At 42.7% G+C, this 20,148-nt stretch overlaps 1 protein-coding gene across 2 annotated transcripts in view; it reads right to left on the bottom strand.

Moving 5' to 3' along the window:
- Window positions 1–20,148, bottom strand: part of TMEM132D (transmembrane protein 132D) — a 387,025-nt gene that overhangs the window by 55,546 nt on the left and 311,331 nt on the right. For both annotated transcript variants that reach the window (XM_073312908.1, XM_073312909.1), the window contains one exon: window positions 3,024–3,167. In XM_073312908.1, coding sequence (XP_073169009.1) covers window positions 3,024–3,167 — 144 coding nt within the window. The remainder of the gene's footprint in view (window positions 1–3,023; window positions 3,168–20,148) is intronic.

The following is a 20,148-nucleotide window of genomic DNA, read 5'->3' as shown; positions in this document are numbered from 1 at the left end:
GAAAATTTCACACAGGGCCAGATCCTCAATTGGTGTAAATTGGCGCAACTCCACTGAAGTCATTGGAATGAGGCTGATTTACACCAGCTCAGGGAGAGGCCCTTAGTGATTAAGGCCCATTGGCTGCCAGATGGATTAGGTTTAAAAACATTTTTAAAAACCAACAACTTTGGATTCACAAAGGAATTTTCTTTTAGCTGGCCTGGTTTTAGTGCTAATTTTTAGCTGTCTATCTCATTTTCTCTTCTAGAGAAGCCTGTCTGTAAGGACAGCCAGCTGTGAGTATCTGAGGTGATAATGGCAAACTCCAGACAAACCCATATTGTTGTCATTCTGTTATTAGGTTTCTTGTACCCACCTCACACCATCGTCTCTCTCCAGCACTGTCTATCATGGTCTCCCCTTGTCCATTAACATATACCAACTAAATGGGATATGCTGGGTTTCTTAAAAACGTTTAGTATTCATAGTTATATTATTCCACACTAAATAAACCAAATGGCCATTTCACTTCTGCAGAAAGCTGATGGTGAAATCTACAACTCTTTATAGCACATCACAGTGCATTACAGTACATGCATAATGAGGCTTGTGAACCCATGAGAAAAAAAAATATGGCCCAATCTGACTATCTCCTGTGAAGTGCTTAATCCCTTTGAAGCCAGAAGAGTAACTGTTCTAGAGATGGGCTTGTAGTCAACAGGAGTTGAGGGTACTCGGCACCTTTCATGATCAAGGCCTCTATGACTGAGATGTCACTACATAGATTTACAGATTTTAAGACTATTAGGATCATCTAGTTTTATCTTCAAAAGCCAGATCTGAACCTTTTGTCTTGAGGCAATCATAAGAACATAAGATAGGATACTGGGCTATATGGACCTTTGGTCTGACCCAGTATGGCCTGTCTCCCGGCAGTGGCCAATTGCCAGGTGCCCCAGAGGGAATGAACAGAACAGGTAATCATCAAGTGATCCATCCCCTGTTGATCATTCCCAGCTTCTGGCAAACAGAGGCTAGGGACACCATCCCTGCCCATCCTGGCTAATAGCCACTGATGGACCTATCCTCCATGAATTTATCTAGTTCTTTTTTAAAATCATTTCAAGCATTAACAAGTGTGCTGGCAGGTTAAGTGAGTGAAAATTAAAAAAAAAAAAGGAATGGAGAATGAATACAGGCTGCTTTTATTCTAAAGTAGAGCAGTTGTGAATGCTGAGAACTGAAATAAGGAAATGTTGAACTTGAGGGGTCACATGGTGCCCTCAGTTCAGAGGTGACAGTTCAACTGGGACATGCATGCTGCGTGGCTTGAAGGGATGTAGAAAGCACTGAGTTTATTAGCTGCATTTTTTTCTTACACATTTGGGGCCTGATCCTGAAAACCATGGGAGTCATTTTACACTTGTGTGTCAGACCCCTGTGTGAAAAGTGACATGCATGCCCAAAGGTTTGCAGGACCAGTCCACTAATGCAGAAAGTCCTGAAAGTCAGATTACCATGCTTAGAGATCAGTGGCAAAAGAAACTGGATCATGCTTCAGTGTTTTTCTCTCATAAAGACATCATATAGATTGGGTAATTTCTCATGTGTAGGTGTTTGTGCTTTATTTGTCACAAATTTTTCTTCTTTTTCTTTCTTCTTCCAAATCACACCTATGAGTGGGAGGCACTTCACTTGCAAAACAATTTTCCTCCCATCACATGGAGGTTCATTTTCATTTTCTGGTCCTCAGCAGAATAAGGCTCACAGCACTTGCTATCTCTGGATGCATTTCTCAAGGCTGTGTCCATTTTAATACATATGTTTACTTTCCCTTCAAGCAGAGAAGCTAGGAATGACCAAGAAATCAAATGAACTTCAGCTGGAGACAAGGGGCCAGAGAAAAGGTGAACAGTAGTAGGAGTTACACAGCACAAGCAAGTCTGAGCCTAAGCCTAAACTGGTGTAACTTTCTCACTGGGTACAGCTCCACTTCCAGTCTCTTGGTGGGTATGTCTACACTGCAGCTGGGAGTGAGCCACACAACCCAGGGAGACAGACTTGCACTGGTGGGTTTGCGTTAATGCATTAAACTTAGCTATCTGGACGCAGCAGTGGAGGCTTGAGCTAGCCACCTGATCTTGGACCCAGGGAGTAAAGTGGGCTTGAGCTGGGTGAATAGCCAAAGCCTCTGCATTGATGCACTGTCCACACAGCTATTTCTAGCACACTAGTGCGAGCCCTGTTACAAAGGTCCGTCTATTCGGGCTGGGAGGGTTGATCCCAGCTGCAGTGTAGACACGCCCATTGTGGGATTGGAAGAGAGGGATGAAACAGGAGAAAGCAGCTAATAAGAGGGTAGGGGGTGTAAGTTACACTTACCAATACACAAACGGTCTTTCACTGTCTTCTGGCCTTTCAGTGACCAATTTTGCTGTTGGTTACCCCAGTGTAGCCCCATTGATTGATTCAACCGCATTGAAATGAGAGCAGAATTTCGCCCTTTCACTTTTACCATGCTGGAATGCCATTAACCCCAGCCTGGCTACTCCAGATTTACACCGAGGTGAGAGAACTGCAAGTTAGGCAAATACAAAGTCCTTAGGTAAGAGTTTCCCCTGCATCAGAGTTTGTGCTAACTTTGCCCTGAAGCCAGCATAGCCAGCCAAGACAGAGTCATCCCAGTGTAAAGGAATCATCTGTGGGTGTAGAGCTAAGATAGACCTACAGGTGCAGAGGTGTGGTCAGGACACTGCTGTGTCCTGTCAATCACTGGCCTCCCTATCTGTTTTTTTATTTTTGATGAACACACCCCAAGATGCTGGGTGGAGATTTGGGGTTTTCAGTGTGTTTTAATAGGTCCAGTGCATTGGTCTATACATTACAATGATGATAATAATTCTTTGCCTTTTAATGGAAGGATAGTCAGGAACGGATTAAACTAGCCACACACAGAACAGACCCTGGCAGGTCAGACAACACTACTGGCAGTGTTTCTTGCAGGGATGTGGCCTTCCCTCAATTAAATGATAGGTTCTCACCTTAATTACATCTTCATCAGACGATCTGCACTCCACGGATTCTAGAAGATCAGTCACGGTCCCATCCTCCTCCACTGAGACCACCTTGACAGGGACAGCCACAGTTTTCCCAGTGAGAATCGCTGTGTTCAGGATCTCAGCTTCCTAAAAGACCAAACAAACCCTTGGTTTAGACGCTTCCTCCTCGCCCCCCTTTCTGTCATCAGACGCCAGCTCTCCTCTTCTTCACCTATCCTTATAAAAATGAAGCTTGTGTTAATTTTCCACTGACCTCCCAAGAATTGCTGGCACAGAGGATGGGACAAGGGTACAGTAAATTGCACCAAGCGCAAGGTAACACTTGGGCGTGAAATCCTTACCCCAGTCAAAACAATGGGATTGACTTCCTTGGGGCCAGGATTTCCATTTACATGTGTCTGATCTCCCCATATAGAACTCAATAGCAATGCCCAGAACACTGTAGCAACGCAGCACTGTATGATATTAGCCAGGTGTGGTGTTTTAACGCACTGTTGCAGGATAATGAGAGGTCTGTTTTTAAGGGTCTAGCCAGCCTGATGGGGTAGAAGGCACAAAATCATTCTCTTGAGGATGGCTGAGGAGCAGACTCGGGAACCCTGATCTTTAAAATAGTATGAGCCAGTAATATATGGAGCGGGTGATGTGTCTGGTCTGACTTGGATGAGTGCTAGATCCCATCACTCAGCATGCCCTCTTCTTTAACCCACTGTTCATTATTAATTATTACTGATATTTATTATTTCCATTATAGTAGCGCCAGGTCCTACTGAGCTTGGGGACCCATTGTGCTATGTGCTGTACACAGAGTGAGAGTCAGTTCCTGAGAACGTACAGTTTAACCAGATAAAAGAAATGGAGAGGCGGTGACTTTCCTGAGATCACACGCCTGGCCAATGGCAGAGCCACGGAATAGCATCCAGGTCTCCTGACTCCCAGTCCAGTGCTCTGTCCACTGCACATGTATGGCAGTAGCTCTGTGCTTCAAGAGTTTCCCTGATTCTGTACAGAGAACTTCTGGTGACAAACTCCCTTCTGTCATCAGAGCTGTTAGGGTACTCCCCCTTCCCTGATTGCCACTCAGTGAATATCAGTCAGGTTTCAGAGTAACAGCCGTGTTAGTCTGTATTCGCCAAAAGAAAAGGAGTACTTGTGGCACCTTAGAGACTAACCAATTTATTTGAGCATAAGATTTTGTGAGCTACAGCTCACTATTATATTAGAGGATGACACCCGGAGGAGATTCCACACAGTATGAGCATGCACGTGCCTAGGATTTAGTAGTCGGTACTTTAGGAGACCTCTTCACACTGATCTCAGTTAACAGCCCTGTTGGTCACCTGAAAGTACCTTGTTTTAAGCCTTGTCCTTTAACCATCGGAACCCTGCTCCAGACGGTATTCTGTAGCCATTGGCATTCTACAAAAACGTCAGAGAAAACAGTGCTTACATAATTAGAGGAAGGATGGTGCAGTGGTAAAGGCACTAGTCTAGAACCTGGGAAATCCAGGATCAATTTCCTGCTTTGCCGAAGACTTCCTGAGTGACCTTAGGCAAGTCACTTAGCCTCTCAGTGCCTCAGTTTTCCATCTGTGAAATGGTGAAAAAACAGTACTTCTGTACCTCCCCTGGGTGTTGTGAGGATAAATACACTAAGGACGGTATGGTGCTCAGATACTGTGGTAATTGGGGCCATATAAACACAGGCAATGAGCCTCAGTCTCCACTGCTCTGCACTTCGTATAGTTGGTTATGCCACAGCAGAGTGAGTTTAAAATGCAACCACTCATATCTGGTGTAAGTGACCACAAAGAGAGCAGGGCAATGGAGAATGAGAACCAGTGTGTCTCGTTCTTAGAGCTTGGGATGGTGAGGCTGGAAACTACCCTGACTCTGCCACTGATTTGCCATGTGACCTTGGGCAAGTTGCTTCACCTGTTTGTGTCTCAGTCTCCCCGTCTGTAAAATGAGGATAATACAGAGCTACCCTATCTCAAAGAGTAAAGCTGTCGGCAAAGTGCTTTGAGTTCTTTACATGAAATGAGCTATATAAGTGAATAATATTATATTATATCACTATTGCCACATTTATTCCAAAAGGAATATTACCTGTTTGATGCATTACTTATACATTTTAAGGATTGTGGTTCAGATTATAGGACTACATTTTGACTCAGAAACACAGTACTAAATTGGGCTCTCGGTTACCCTGGTGTAACTTCATTGTCTTCTCTACAGTTATCCTTGATTTACACGAAGGGAAACAAAGAGCACAATTTGACTCCTGCATTCTTCCATTCCTAATTACAAGGCACTGCTCATTCCTGGAAAGGTTTTGAGCTTTTCAAAACCAGGCCTCTGAATCAAGGAATATCCCATAGAACAAGAGCTCCTTGATTTCAACTGGTTCTTATGAACTAAAGGCTTCCAAAGCCCCCTGAGTGCTAACTTCTCATTATCTAAATAGCTCATGCTATGGGTTCTGAGCCTGACCTGATTTCACTTGTGGAAGGAAACAAAGTACGATCGAAACCACAACGACTCCCCCTACTGTCTCTCAGGATAGAGAGAGGGGAAGCACCGATCTCTCTCATCTAAACGGGGATAAAAAAGGGCTCTTCACACTATTTAAAGGAACAGACACTTTATTTGGGATCAAAGCAGTATCTAAAGAAGGAAAAAAACTCCTACACTTTTGATAGCTACCTTGCCAGAGTCTGCCCCTGCAACCTCATGATCTTTAAGGGGAGCGGGAAATAGAATTTTACAAAAGAACGGTAAAGAAGAAGGCCCCCCCTTTCCCCCAACCAGTCCCCAAACCCTTCCGATATTCTGAAATCACAAGTCACACAAAGGTAAATGTCTCTAAGGACAGCCAGTCTGCAGCATGAGGCCCATCAGTCTTGGGCGTAGCGTTGCTCTCAGAACAGAAGATATTTTTCTGGCAACCAGAATCTCCGGGAGGTTTGCAACTAAATTTCCAAATGATTTAATTTTTTTCTTTAATCTGAAGCATCACAGAGAGTCTCCTGCATACTGTATAGATATTTTGCAAACCTTACACCCACTTGGGGGTGGGGAGGCTTCCCCTAACGAGTAGTCCCACCGAAGCCAATGGGACAGCTACTAGGCACATATAAGAGTTGTAGAACCAAGACCTTAGGCCCTGTTTCTGCACTCCCTTGTGCACGTGCTTCATTTCAATAGGACTACTCATGGTAGTAAAGTTACGTTGGCAGAATCCAGGCCTCAGTATTAAGCTGGAACCAATATGTGAGTGGCCTGAGATTTCTAGTCTGTACCGTATAGTGCAGGCCCTAGGGAAGGAGAGAGTTTATACTGAGCTTTTGCAAACAATCTGACTAATGAGATATGCTGCTAAAATGAAAAGTTGCCCCTAGTTAACAGCTAGTGGAGAGCGAACCTCAAAATGTTCATGAGTTTGCTCTGAGAAGCAGCTTGCCATTCTAAAGCTTATCAGAACCATATCTGACTCTCTTTGGTCTGCAAAGAATGACTTGGAATATGATGAATATGAAAGCTGATGCCCAAATAAATTTAGTCTAAGGTGCCCCAGGGACGCCTCGTTTTTTTAACATTTCTTCTCACTTCTCAAGTGAGCTAGGAATCCATGGGATCAGCCTCTTTTTCTGGATTTCACCACTGGCTGCAGAGAGGTGCTGGCAAAGGAATGTAAAAATGAAAAGCAGCATAAAAAATAAGGTTAATCCGATGCATTGGTAGTTTAGATTTGGATTGAGTTTTGGGTAGAGTTTCAAGTATTAGTGTTATCATTTAATAACCATTTAATAACCCAGAGACATGGGCAGAGCATGAACCGCTGGCTGGGGGAGGCTAATCCAGCCCTGCCCCTTTCACCCAAGCCCCCTCCCACACCCGGCCAAAGCCCAGAGCCCCCCACTGCAGCCACCGGTCCAGCCCCAGGTGAGTGCCCCCAACCCTGAAACACTGGGCTGACAGCATGGCTCCAACCCTGGAGTGCCTGGAAGGTGGGCAGCGTGACCCCAGCCTCCCCCCTTCCAGCCCCAGAGTGCTGGCTCCAGCCCTCAGCCCCAGAGCACCAGGAGGGCAGGCAGCGCGGCCCCAGCCCCAGCCTGAGCCGGGGCCAAGGCACAGGGGAAGAGCAGGAGGGGGAGTGTGAGAGGGGCCACGCCTGGCTGTTTAGGGAGCCCTGCCTCAGGCTATGATACCCACTGCCCATGCCCAGAGTCCAGCTGGATCTGTCCCATGGGGCTAGGTATTGTACAAATGCAAGCGGACCTGGTCCCTACCCCAACTGTATCATAGAATATCAGGGTTGGAAGGGACCTCAGGAGGTCATCTAGTCCAACCCCTGCTCAAAGCAGGACCAATCCCCAACTAAATCATCCCAGCCAGGGCTTTGTCAAGCCCGACCTTAAAAACCTCTAAGGAAGACTCAAAATCGGCGTGCTTGTCCATTCCTAAAAAACATGGGTTGCATGATGCAAAACTCCTATCAGCTTGACAGAATATATTACAACATTGCCACTTTTTAAAGGACCACAAAAGTCTCCTCAGAAACTTTGCAAACTTTTTAAAGAAATATTTCCTAGAGCTTATAGAAACCCCTAACGTTCTAAAATAGGATCATGATTTCCCATCAGCAAGCCTCAAAACACTTGGTGTATGCCAAGTAGACAAATCCATTTGATACTTCAAGAGAGGTGCAAAGTAAAACGAGCAATATTCAGAATCTGTTTGCAGCAGCCAAAACTTATTGTTTCTGCAGTTTCAGCAACTCCACTTTTTTGCACTTGGAGAATTTCTTCTTTAGAAATCTGATCTGCATTTCTCATTTGAATGTAGAAGTGTAAAATGAATTTACAACAATTTAAAGAGCAGGGGCCATGAAAAATGTTTCTTCAGCCATTTGTTTAATGGCTAGAAAAGGCTTAATGTTCCCATGGTGAAAATAAATAAAAAACTTATTTCATTCCAAGGAAACAAACATGATACTTATTTAGCCTATACAGAGATTTATAATGCAAATTTCCAACGTGTAACAGCTATAAATCGAAAAACAGTTACTAATTTAAAAGTGATATTTTCTGCTTCTTAAATGATACTGGAATCTTTTGAAGAAATATTATATTCTTTGTCCATAGCTAACATGGATTATAGGAGACTTGATGCCAGAGGAATACAACTAGGAATACTTATCGGCTTTGAAAGGCTTTATCCTAATATGCTGTCCAGTAAAAGTTGATTCCCAGAGCAGCTGTAAAAAGATGCTGATCTTTTATAACCGTTATAGAGTATATTTTGGTGCACATCTCTATAATTCAGGCACACCAAAAGCCAATAACAATGAAATAAAGTGATTATAGCCCACGCAAGGATTTCTTTCCCCATAAGGGGAGTGGGTCTATCTAGTAAGATTCATACTGAGCAACTGAAGGTATAAACTCCTCCAGAAGAAACGCATTGAGAAGCTTCACATAGCAACCATCTTTTTAACTAGAAAGGCAAACGTGAATGCCTAGTCGTTGCCCAGCTTTAATTGGTGGTGCCCCTACAATTTAATTTCCCTTAGGATGCCTTTTGCCCTCTAATTCCTACACTGAAAGAAAGGAATAATGTCTTTCTAAATCTTGTGATTCTTCCCTTCCTCCCACTAGCTTGTTCTCTGCCCCAGTTATTTCTGAATGGTCGCCTTCATATGACTACCTGAATAAACAAGCAGATGACTGACTCATGCTTAATGTCTGAGGTTCTGCACTAGATTTATAATAGGACCACTTTGTTTCATATTAAAGTACAAAAGTGGCGATCGTCAATGTTCCCTTCCAAAAGCACTTCAACAGGATTAAAGAATTTATTTTAGTAGCCTTTCCCTCTTGTCCTTCAAAGCCACACAATACCATAAGCAACCGTGAACAAGGCACCAATTTGTTTTTCAAAGAAGACCTCTAGGCATGTTTCCTCAAAATAACTGGAGCTGATTTGCAGCACAAAGCCTTTAGCTCTGAGGATGAGCAGCAAAATACAAGGAAGCTTGAAATATGAGCTTTGGAAATGGTGTTTTAAAAATATAGATTCCGATTTCTGATTTCAATGGAGTTACTCTGGATTTACACCTGAGCAGAGAAACTGGCTCTTGATTTTCAGAGTCAGAGGACGGAATCGGAATTCTAAATGACATACTGATTTCTTAAAGAGAGCTTTTAGTTATTTCACAACAGAAATTAGTATGTGGGATGCATATGAATAAACATATTAATGTTCAATACATCTGCTGTGGTTCATTTCTTTATACAAACAAAGGAAAGAAGCATTAAAAGCTCATTGAAATACTATAGCCCATTGCCAGAGTGCCAGATCTGGATACACACATTTGTTTAAACTAAAGGAAACTATCCAGACTTGACACCTGTTTTGTGACACACATATGTTCCTTACTGTTTTCAGCAGGTATCTCAGTCTTTGGGTTTAATGTGTACAGACTGTACTAGGGAAGGGAATAACAGTTATCAAAACTTCTTAAGGTCAAGTACATGCACCAAATGAGAATGAATAGCTTGTCTTACTTGGCACTCACTAGTACCCTCCGTTTTCCTCATAAATTTTCCATGTATCAGTCTCCAGATCATTAATCTGGGTGTCACCCAGTATCCCACTGCTGTTCATTTAAATGAGGTCTAGCTTCTTCTTCTCTTCCGCTGGAAGCCATCTTAGCTGTATCACAGAATCCATGCCTCAGTCATGCATAACTAATTTAAAATCTTATTTAGCATCAAGTCTCAGAATTAAGAAGCTAAGTGACAGCTGTTTAATTAACTCCTTAAGCTGATTAGACAGCATTACAGAAATCCCCCCAAGGAAGAGTTTATAACTGTCAAGAGAACCGAAGGCCATGTTAATGCTTCTGTTTAAATTTAGTAAGCTTCTAAACTAATAAACTATAAATGCTTGACATCCTCAAGGATGTGGTCAAATTCAGTTTTTTTCCTTTTGTTAACCACTACAAGGATGGGCAACAAAAACAACAACGTATCAGAGATTTGCCAAGCAAGAAAGCTAAAGGGGGGAAATATAAAGCAAATAGCAGTGTCCCTATGAAACGGTTTATGTTTATTAATTCCTAACACCTGATATTTGATTATTTCGGATTAGTCCTCGGTCTTGGAGTGAAGCTGAGCCCACACCTAAAGTGTGGAGTCATCTCACAGCTCCTTGTTGTGAGGACAAAGATTTAATTCATTGGTTTAAAGCTTGAAACATCTTTGAACTGTATGATTAAGGCAGATGAAGTGGGAGTTTTAAAACCAGGCACAGAGGCTAGTTGCATGACAGAGTGGCACAGGTGGGACATTCCCAAGCAACTTTGCTTGGCTGAAACACACTATCCCCAACTTCAAGCTTTCAAAAAATTATGAGTCAGGATCCCCCAAAATCACAAGCTTGACTTAAAAATTATGAGTCAAAAAACCATCCTTGCCTCCCCCCACAAAAAATCCATCACAGTTTGGGTTCTTTTTATTTGCTTTCTGGTTCCTGAGTCTGCAGGACGCACACAGATCATATTTTCCAGCTTTCCTCAGCAACTATCAGGACTAGAGACTGACTTAAAAAAAACAGATTGTGCAAACTTCACAATCACACTTCTGTTTGACACGCGTGCACATATCAGTGTAAACAGTGACACCGAAGGTTACTGTATCTGAACTATATTAAATAGAGGGAGGGGACTGTCCCTCTTTTTTTCAGTTTCCTTACTTTGTACGTTTGTCTGGCACATGGTGTATAATTAGTTTCACTGTTTCCCATGTATAGACAAGATGGGCTTCCATTACGCAAAGCTTCCTTATTCCACAGAGCCCTCAGCACCAGCTTAACTTTAAGCATGTGATCAAAGTGAAGCCCACTCTGAAGTGCTCTCCTGAATAAGGATGAATTTAAGCACATGCTTAACTGCCTTCCTGAACTGAGGCCTTAGTCATCTCCCCCTGCTGACCATGTGGGACTTTCACACAGCAATAAGGGATAGAAACATATTTTTTAAATAGGAAAATGTGATTGTGAAAGCACAAAAATTCATAGGAGTAAGAGAGCAGAAGCAGTAACTGAAACAACTTAACCACTCTCTCTCTCAAAAAAGTGACTATACTTCCAGATGCTGGGGTCCTTTTAAAAATAAACAAAAAAAATCCCATTCTCTACCAGGACAGACAGTTTGCTTCTTTCCCCATCCTCTGTAACTGTGAAAATACTTCCCAAAACAGTCAAGAGAAAGTAACAATAACTTTACAATAACTAACAATAACTCCCAACGGTGCCTTCCATCCAGGGAGTCCAAAGCACATTATATATTAACTAAGCCTCACAACACTGCTGGTAGATTGCCCTCCTATATCCTGGATCATGGGGAGTGCTAGTAGTTAGATTATTGCCACATGACTGAGGTGTTGTCACCTGTGATCTCCAAGGTCTGTCAGAATATTACAATAGGAGAAACCTGCTCATGGTGGCAAGATGACTTTGCTATCTGGGATGTCTCTCCTGAGAATGTGGCATGCAGCTTGCTTGAAATTTCTTGGGAGCATGTTAGGATGAGGTCTCAATTATTTTTTAGAAATGAAGCAACAATTGGAGATCCAGGCTAGTGCAAAGTAGAGAGGTGGCTGCAGATCCCTTAAATATCATACAGGCATGGCAGTTCCTCCTGTAGGCTACAGCATGAAATATCTATTTTATCTCACTGATATAGCCTATTCTGGATCCAGTTTCTCCTTTCTCCACAGTCCAAACAGCAGTGAAATATTCTGATGTAAGAACTAACCCTTAACCTTAAGAAGGGCAACACACACACACACGCTCTCCAAAATGTCATTTGAAAATAATTTCCATAATTAAAATTTTCTTTTAAAAAACTCAATTTAAAAAAAAAGATGTTTTAATATATTCCTAAAAATCTAATCTCGATTGAAATTCTTAAACATAATATAGCTTAAAACTTAATAAGCTCTTATTTAATAATACATATGTGGATGCAACATTATTACCCACCAGAGCCAATGTAAAATGTACATAAATTAATTAAAGTATATTCCCATTTTATTAAACATTCCATGTGCTTGTAATAGGCTTAAAAATCCACTTAATTTAAACAATGTCTCAATACGGAGCAATAACGTACATTGGATACATGTTTGCCAGAGGCTGGGAATGAGCGACAGGGAATGGATCACTTGATGATTACCTGTTCTGTTCATTCCCTCTGGGGCACCTGGCATTGGCCACTGTCGGAAGACAGGATACTGGGTTAGATAGAACTTTGGTCTGAACCAGTATGACCGTTCTTACATAAAATGAGTATCCATATTAGGATACTGTAAATAGGCTCATAGTGAGTGATGACATCCATGATCTCAGTCATCTATCTATTTATCTTCCTATTTAATCATCTGTGGGTTTTCTACAGGGCCCATCTCCACAGTGTCTATGACTTAGAGGTGTCAAATAATGTATAGTGTCTCCTTGTACTCTCCCGTCTATCTGTCTGTATCCATTTGTTGTCCTTTGTCTTATATTTAGATTGTAACCTCTTTTGGGCACAGATTGTCTCTTTGTTCGGTGTTTGTACAACACCTAACATAATGGGGTACTCACTGATGATTAGGACTCCTAGGCTATGGTAATAATAATTAGCTTATTAATTTAAAAAACCTGCTTCTTCCCATGAAACAACTCCAATCTCGGTATTTCAACCCATAAAACCTCCCATGTGGTTAGCTATTAAGGAACTAAAATGAAACCACAAAACTCAATCTCAAAAAATCCAGAGAGAGCAAAATATTTCACTTTGAAGCTCCATTAAACTTTTATGGATCAAAAAAGTTTCACATGAAACCCAGCTGGTTTCAGTTCTAAAAATAGCTGAGTTTTGCTCTCAAAAGTTCACACAGCTCCTGTAATTACCCTGCTACCAGTGGCTCAACAGTGACATAAGGTCAAAATTACTCTTGGTGTAGGCAGTTGCATCTCCACCGAAGCCAGGATCTGTGCCTGCTCACCCCAATGGGAATTTGGCTCAGACCGCGAGAGGCAATACTTGCCCTTAAAGGCCAAAACCAAGATGAAACATTCAAAAAGTGCTTCTCAAAGTTCTTGGACTGCATTTGCACAAAGCTGAATATTATAGATTTTATTGTACTTTTTGAATAAATAGAGAACATAAATTAGTATAACAAATTAAACAGATGTAGAATTTTTCATTAATACCCTATTTTTTGTCAATAACAATATATACTCAAATTAAAAAAAATTTTTTTGGTTAAATGCTGTGTAACTTCTTTGGAAGAAATGTAAAGCTAATAACTGACAATTGCACCTACGGGTAGCCAGTCAAACCACTTAATTCTGTCCAAACACAACATCTCCCAGAGCTGAGAACATCAGCACTTCTGGGCCTGTTTATAAGGGAGATTCTCCAGGGTATGTATGAGTGGGCAGCTTTGGTGAAGACAATCAGTGAAACTCAGCCAGTGGGATACTTAAAAGTACAGCTGTCAAATTTTCCACTTAAAAACAGATAGCAGTCAATGACTGGATTTTGCTCAAGGGAAGAAGGCAAACTCATGAATGCCACCAAGACAGCTGCCCCTCCTACCTCTTATGGCACCCTTGGCATGCAGGGAACATTCCTGATATGAAATTATTTTTAACCTCTGTGAGGAAGCTGATCTCTGGAAAGCACTATGCATGACTTCTTCTTTCAAGGATAAGATACAGGAACCTTCATCTCTGAATACCAGATACAATTTACCACAGTCAAATTAGAGTTTAATCAAAAGGACAAACAAATATCCGAGACCCTATGAGGAACAAATCTTTGGAAATACTTCAGATCTACAAATAGACTGGTAGTTCTATGTGTGGCCACTATGGAGTTTGAAGAGGTAAAGCTGGTCTGACAAAGCTTTGTCCTTGCCTCCGTGGGTCCCACGTTTCCTGGCAGATTTCACTAGCCTCAGAGGCTCACTGATGACCCTCCACATAACCCTTCTCTCTCTAGAGACAAGGGTCACAGTCTACTGAGCCATTTTCATCATAAGCCAGCGAGGGAGGTGAGGAGAAGTTATCCTTCCTTGCACAGTCTCTGTTGTCTCCCAGTCTCAGTGATTAATCAGGGAGTAAAGTGTGTGTGTGGGGGGGGGGGAGCCCAGGCCCATCCTCTACTCCGGGCTCCAGCCCAGGGACTCTAATAGTATCAGCTATGGTAGCTGACCTTTTAGAAACATGACATTTACAATTCTCTGGGCTACTTCCCCCACAGCAGCCCTGACTTCCTCAAGCTCCACTTCACCCTTACCTCAGGACCTCCTTCCTTATGCCTGATATGGTGTGTACTACTCAGTCTCTCCAACAGCACAACTTCCTCCCGCAGCTCCTGGCATGCACCCTCACCTGACTGACTGGGAGGCTTTTAACTAGTTTCAGCCAGCCCCTGATTGGCTTCAGGTGTCCCAATCAACGTAGCCTTCTCCCTGCCTTCTGGAAAGTTCTTAATTGGCCCCAGGTGTCTTAATTGACCTGGAGCAGCTGCCATTTCACTTATCCTGGTACCAGGGATTTGTTTAGCCTGGAGCGAATATATCTATCTCCCACAACTTTTCTATAGCCATCTGGCCTTGCCCTGTCACACTGGATTTTAAAAAGGGGCAGAGCCTTTAATATTATGACCAATAACAGCATGGTTCTTATTTCCCCAAAGGTAAGAGTCATTTCATACTTCAAGGCATAAGCTGTTAATGACAAGGGCCAGGAAGGAATGAAATGCACCTCATCCTGATGCAGTAGGCAAGTGCTAAGTATCTGATTTGGTGAAGCAAAGGTGTATTTCAATATGGCAAATGCTATATTCATATGTTTCTATGCATGACCAATGGATATCATAGCATAGACACCCAGGAATTTTGGCAGCTCATTGTGTGGCTCAGGAATGAAAAGGCCAATTAATGTTCAATGCACAGAATATCCAGCTGTACTTTATTATATGATTCATTCCATCTCGTTAAAGTGTGGCTCTAATCTGTTAAAACTGGATTGTGGCTTCCATGTTCATTATGTCTCACAGACTCCAGATTAAATTTGCTCTGCTTACAGATGGAAATATCATTTTTCTTACTGTTGGCGCTGCAAACTCACCCAATGGTCTTAAATTCTAGCTGGGTTTTTTTCTGGCTTGTGCATCATCATCATCAGTAACACAAATTCTGCCCTAAATTACACCTGCATTGCCCCAGTATCTTCAAAGGGATTGCACAATTGTAATTCATGGCAGAATACAGTCCTGTAATTCTCAGTGATGCACAAGCCAGAATAGAATTTACCTCCCTCTCTCACAGCAGAAAATGGCTCAGCACATTGTATCCTTTCCCCCTAATCTTTGCCTGTCTTTTCTGTGTAGATTGTAAATTCTTTGGAGGATGGGCTATCTCTTACTCTATATTTGTACAGTGCCTAGCACAGAATTCAGTTGGGATCTCTAGGCATGACTCCAATACAAATAAAAGTAATTGGAGTAAAACATATTATTATTTTCCTTAGGTTAAGAGATACAGGTCTGAAATGCACACTGGGAGCAAATCCTGTAAGTAAGCACGGGACTATTTTGATACAGTTATTTTGCAGAGTGGAACTAAACTATTTCAAGCTTCTAATTGTTGAGGAATCCTTGCAGCAGGTGCCATGCAAATTGTACCCGAAATCTGACGGAGAGTGCTGAGCTAATTAATGCAGGGCCAGTTTGGAACATTGGCAGTAAGTGACAGAGTGGTATAATATCTGCTTCAGAGCCGGGTGATTGTGGAGTCAAATTCTCAGATTTCTGTTGGGGGTTTAAAAAAATCCAAAACATTTAAATTTCTCCCACATTTAAAATGGCCCATACCCCCTTAATGTTTTGACTTTTAACTTCTTGAAACTGGACTCATAGCAAGTCGTAGGCTGGTGATCTCGTGGTTGTCCGCGGTAAGAAAGAGAGGATGACACCAGAAAACCGCTGTGTTTGCTCAAATTGGCTGCTTATCAAAGTCAGACAACTATGCAAGCTCTGAAGCCTGTGGGTTGTCAGACTCTGATTCTTCTGAGAAATCACTAATTAATTTACAGGCTCCAAACTATAATTCCATGAAGCTCTGTATGCATATTTGATGTTGGTCTCTAGACAGAGTACTTTAGCTGATAATCAAGAGTGCTCACTCTTAAAAAAATACTTGGTTAGGTTTCCCTCTTTGCTTTTCCCTAAGCAAAGCTTTTATACATTGCTACCGAGGAGGTGGGGAGGGGGAGGGGGTTGGATGCATGTCTGATTGTCAAAGGAAGCCAACCTTTCAGAAGAGCAAAGCTAGGAGATCTGGCCTCAGGTACACAAAAAAACCTACAGTAGCTGATGCTGCTGAATTGCTGAGACTGGCAGGGACACATCATGCAAAATTAGCTAAGCCCAATCAAAATTTCACGCATGGAGCCAGTAGATCAGCTCCTGGATTGATGTGCTAGCATGCAGATTTTTTTGATTCTTGGGCCCGCAGTTAAGAAATCTAATATAAAAGGTTGGTGCCCTAGGGGTCTGGGACTCTTATGAGGAAGAAGAAGGGATAGTGTTCAGGGATCTCCAGCAACAAAATGAAAGCTTTAGGATATCACTTCAAGGGAAAGATCTCATCCAGTCCCTGGAAATGCAATTTAGCAGAGTAAATATTTGCAGCTATGCACTGCAGAATCTAGCAGAGCCAGAAAGTCTGGGATCAAACTGAATGGCACAGATTTGCTTTGATGGAGGGAGAATTTAAAACTGCCCATGCAAATCACTGGCTCTGCCTTATGTGTCCTCCCTTTTTCTTTTCCCTTTGCTGGGCTGCTGAACTTGGTGGGCTCCACCCTGAATCTTGCTTCAGCCCTTCTGTGCCTCTCTTGCGTTGTTCGCTCCTATGCCAACCCCATTGCAGTCTCTGGTGTGGGGTGTATAACAGGATGCACAGTAGCACCATGCAGCTATTCCCACCAGGCAGACAGCTCCTTGGGGGCCTAGCCCTGGGGATCAGGGAGCTGCAAAGTGCTTCCTGCACTTCGTGTGTCCAGTGTGCCCTGAGCACTGCTGAGAACTGAGGTTTGAGTGAGAAGGCTGCCCTGCTCAATTGTGCTAATGTCTACAGACCCTTATCCACTCTCCCCTCCCCATCCCCAGTCCTAATCCTCTGCCTTTACTGTGGCCGGCAGTGGTCAGTAATATGGACAAAGAATGCATTAGAGCAAACCCAGTGACCGTGCAGACTTTATATTTTAAGTATTTCTAAAGCACCCATCGCCATGGTGCAAACATTGACAAGAGCATTTCCTCAAATCCTGCACATCACTGGGAAACTGGGCTCCAGCACAAAGCACCCCCAAACTCAGAACAAGTGGGATTCGGCTAGGTATGTAAACAGGCAGTGCCCAAGGAAATTCAAGTCTTTATTCTCTGAGTGTTTAGCTCTTTCCTGTGTTTTATCAGCAAATGGATTCACACCTAAAAACAACTTCAGTACAGTCTTTCGAGGTGTGATGAAGCGTCTGCTGCGCTCTGTCTGTGTTTTTTATGAGAGATTTCATTGGTGATTTAAAACATGGCATGTCCCTCCCTGCAGTGAGCCTCTGAATTATTTTCAAATACCAAACCATGGCCAGCTGTTTGCCTTGATGACTCATGTTTCCTTTGTCTGTCACTTGTTTGCACTGAGCCACTTAAAGGCTGACTTAAATGGGCAGAGAGGCATTGGTTAACCACTTCAGTGCTACCTCATTTCCAGGTGCATCAGCATAGAACACTCCTCTGCTGCCTCTGGGTATGCCAGGCACTAACATTAAGAAACATGTCGGACTGCTTTGTGCCTTTCATTTGACATTCTCCATAAGTAAAGCACAAGCTTCTTGTCTTCACCCATAAGAACCTTGATAAATTGGTTTCACCCTGCCTAGCTGCCTTTCCAGTTCATCAACACTTCCTCCCTTCCACCAACTTTCCCAGCTTTTAATACCTACCAGTCAGCTTTCCCCACCAACCTATCCCCGTTTTCTCCCACACAACCCTGCCACCTTATCTGCCCTCAAAACCCTCTTTAAAGTTCATCTCTGCCTTGATGCCACAGGACGCTGCTGATTGAGAATAGTTAGGCAGCTGGTCTGCCACGACTCAAAGTCATTGTGCTAAGACAAACTTGTTTTACTTCCCCACCTCCTCCTTGTTTCTGTTTCATGCTAATGTATTCTGTTTTAACCTAGACTGTAAACTCTTTGGGGGCAGAAGATGTCTTTTGGATAAGCATGTGTGGCAGCCTTCACTGAAGTCATGCATATGTGTCCAAGAACAGGCTTAGCTCAATATATTATACTTAGGCTCAGTGTGATTAGATTTTTATCAGTGAATGTCGGTAAACATTGATTTCACCGTACGCACAAGAACCAATGATAAAATATTTCCATCCAAAAGACATACATCCAAGGGCAGAATTTTTTTGCCCAAAGGTGTTTCCTCTCTAGCTACAAAAAGATCAGTGACAGTGAAACTTTAAGGCACACCTCACTTGAAGTTCCAGTGAAATGACTGTGGGTAAGGTTTCAAAAGTGCTTGAGGCCATGTCTACACTATAGCTGCATAGTGCCAACACAATCCCGTAGTGTAGATGCAGCCTACAGCAAGGGGAGGGGTTTTCCCATTGCAGTAGGAACACCCCCCTCCCCAAGTGCACAAGAGCATTCTTCCATCAATCGACTTGCAGCTACACCGGGGGTTAGGTTGGCATAACTACTGCACTCAGGGTGTGGATTTTTCATACCTCTGAGCACCAGAGCTATGTCAACCTACATTTCAAGTGCATGTAGACCTAGTGTGACCAGACTGCAAGTTATCAGGACAGGGGGTGGGAGGTAATAGGTGCCTATATAAGAAAAAGCCCCCAATATCGGGACTGTCCCTATAAGATAGGGAATCTGGTGACGCTATGTAGACCAGGCCTGAATGACTTCGGAGCCTAAGTCTCATTTTCAAAAGTTACTTTGGCAGTTAGGAGTCTAAGTCTAATTGGAAGTCAATGGAACTTAGGCTCCTAAGGTCCAGATTTTTAAAGGTATTTAGGTGCTCAATTCCCACTGAAATCAATGGGAATTAGCTGCTTAAATAACTTTAAAAACCTCATCCTCAGTCACCAGATTTCAATAGGACTTGGGCACCTAACATGCTTGGCAGCTTTTTAAAATCCCATTTGGCACCTATTTAATCTTGAAGTGCTTAAGTACCTTTGAAAATCTGGCCCTAAATCACTTGAAAATGGGACAGATTCCTCAGTGCCTTAGATACTTTTGAAAATATCACCTATAATCACATCACCAGACAATGGGGGCCTGCTCCAACTCCCATTGACTTCAGTGAGTGTCCAATCAGACCCTAGATGTTGCTGCATGCTAAACATGCCTTCCCTGTGCTGTTTTTTGTAAGTAGATACAGCCTAAAGAGGTGATGAGTAGAATAGAAATGAATCCAGCTGGAATGCAAGAGTACTGAAGAGAGACTACAAGATGATATTAAAATAGAAAGGTGGCAACCCAAAGTAGCCCTCAGGCAAGGGGATGAGCTAACAGTGACACTATGAATGACTGCACTACTTTTGGAAGCAAGAGCCAAAGGTTTTCTTGTTGTGTGAGCAATAGTTCAGGACAAGCTCTGTATATGTTTATCTCCAGAAGTTTCAGTGCTTATCTGAGTCCACTAAAGTCAATGAGTTTCTCTCCATTGCTTTCAGGGGGCTGTGGATCATGCCCTACGTTTCACCTCTGCAATGTGCTGCTGTATTTGTGACTTTTTGTTCTCACAGAAGCCTTTGCTTAGTGGGGTGGGAATAGGTATTGTTTCATATTCTCTGTGTATATATAAAGCCTGCTGCAGTTTCCACGATATGCATCTGAGGAAGTGAGCTGTAGCTCACGAAAGCTTATGCTCTAATAAATTGGTTAGTCTCTAAGGTGCCACAAGTACTCCTTTTCTTTTTGCGAATACAGACTAACACGGCTGTTACTCTGAAACCTG

The sequence above is a fragment of the Lepidochelys kempii genome, chromosome 15 (genome assembly GCF_965140265.1).
Source record: "Lepidochelys kempii isolate rLepKem1 chromosome 15, rLepKem1.hap2, whole genome shotgun sequence".
Taxonomy (NCBI): Eukaryota; Metazoa; Chordata; order Testudines; family Cheloniidae; genus Lepidochelys; species Lepidochelys kempii.
The sequence above is the reverse complement of the archived record's forward strand: the minus strand, read 5'-3'. Positions and strand labels throughout refer to the sequence as shown.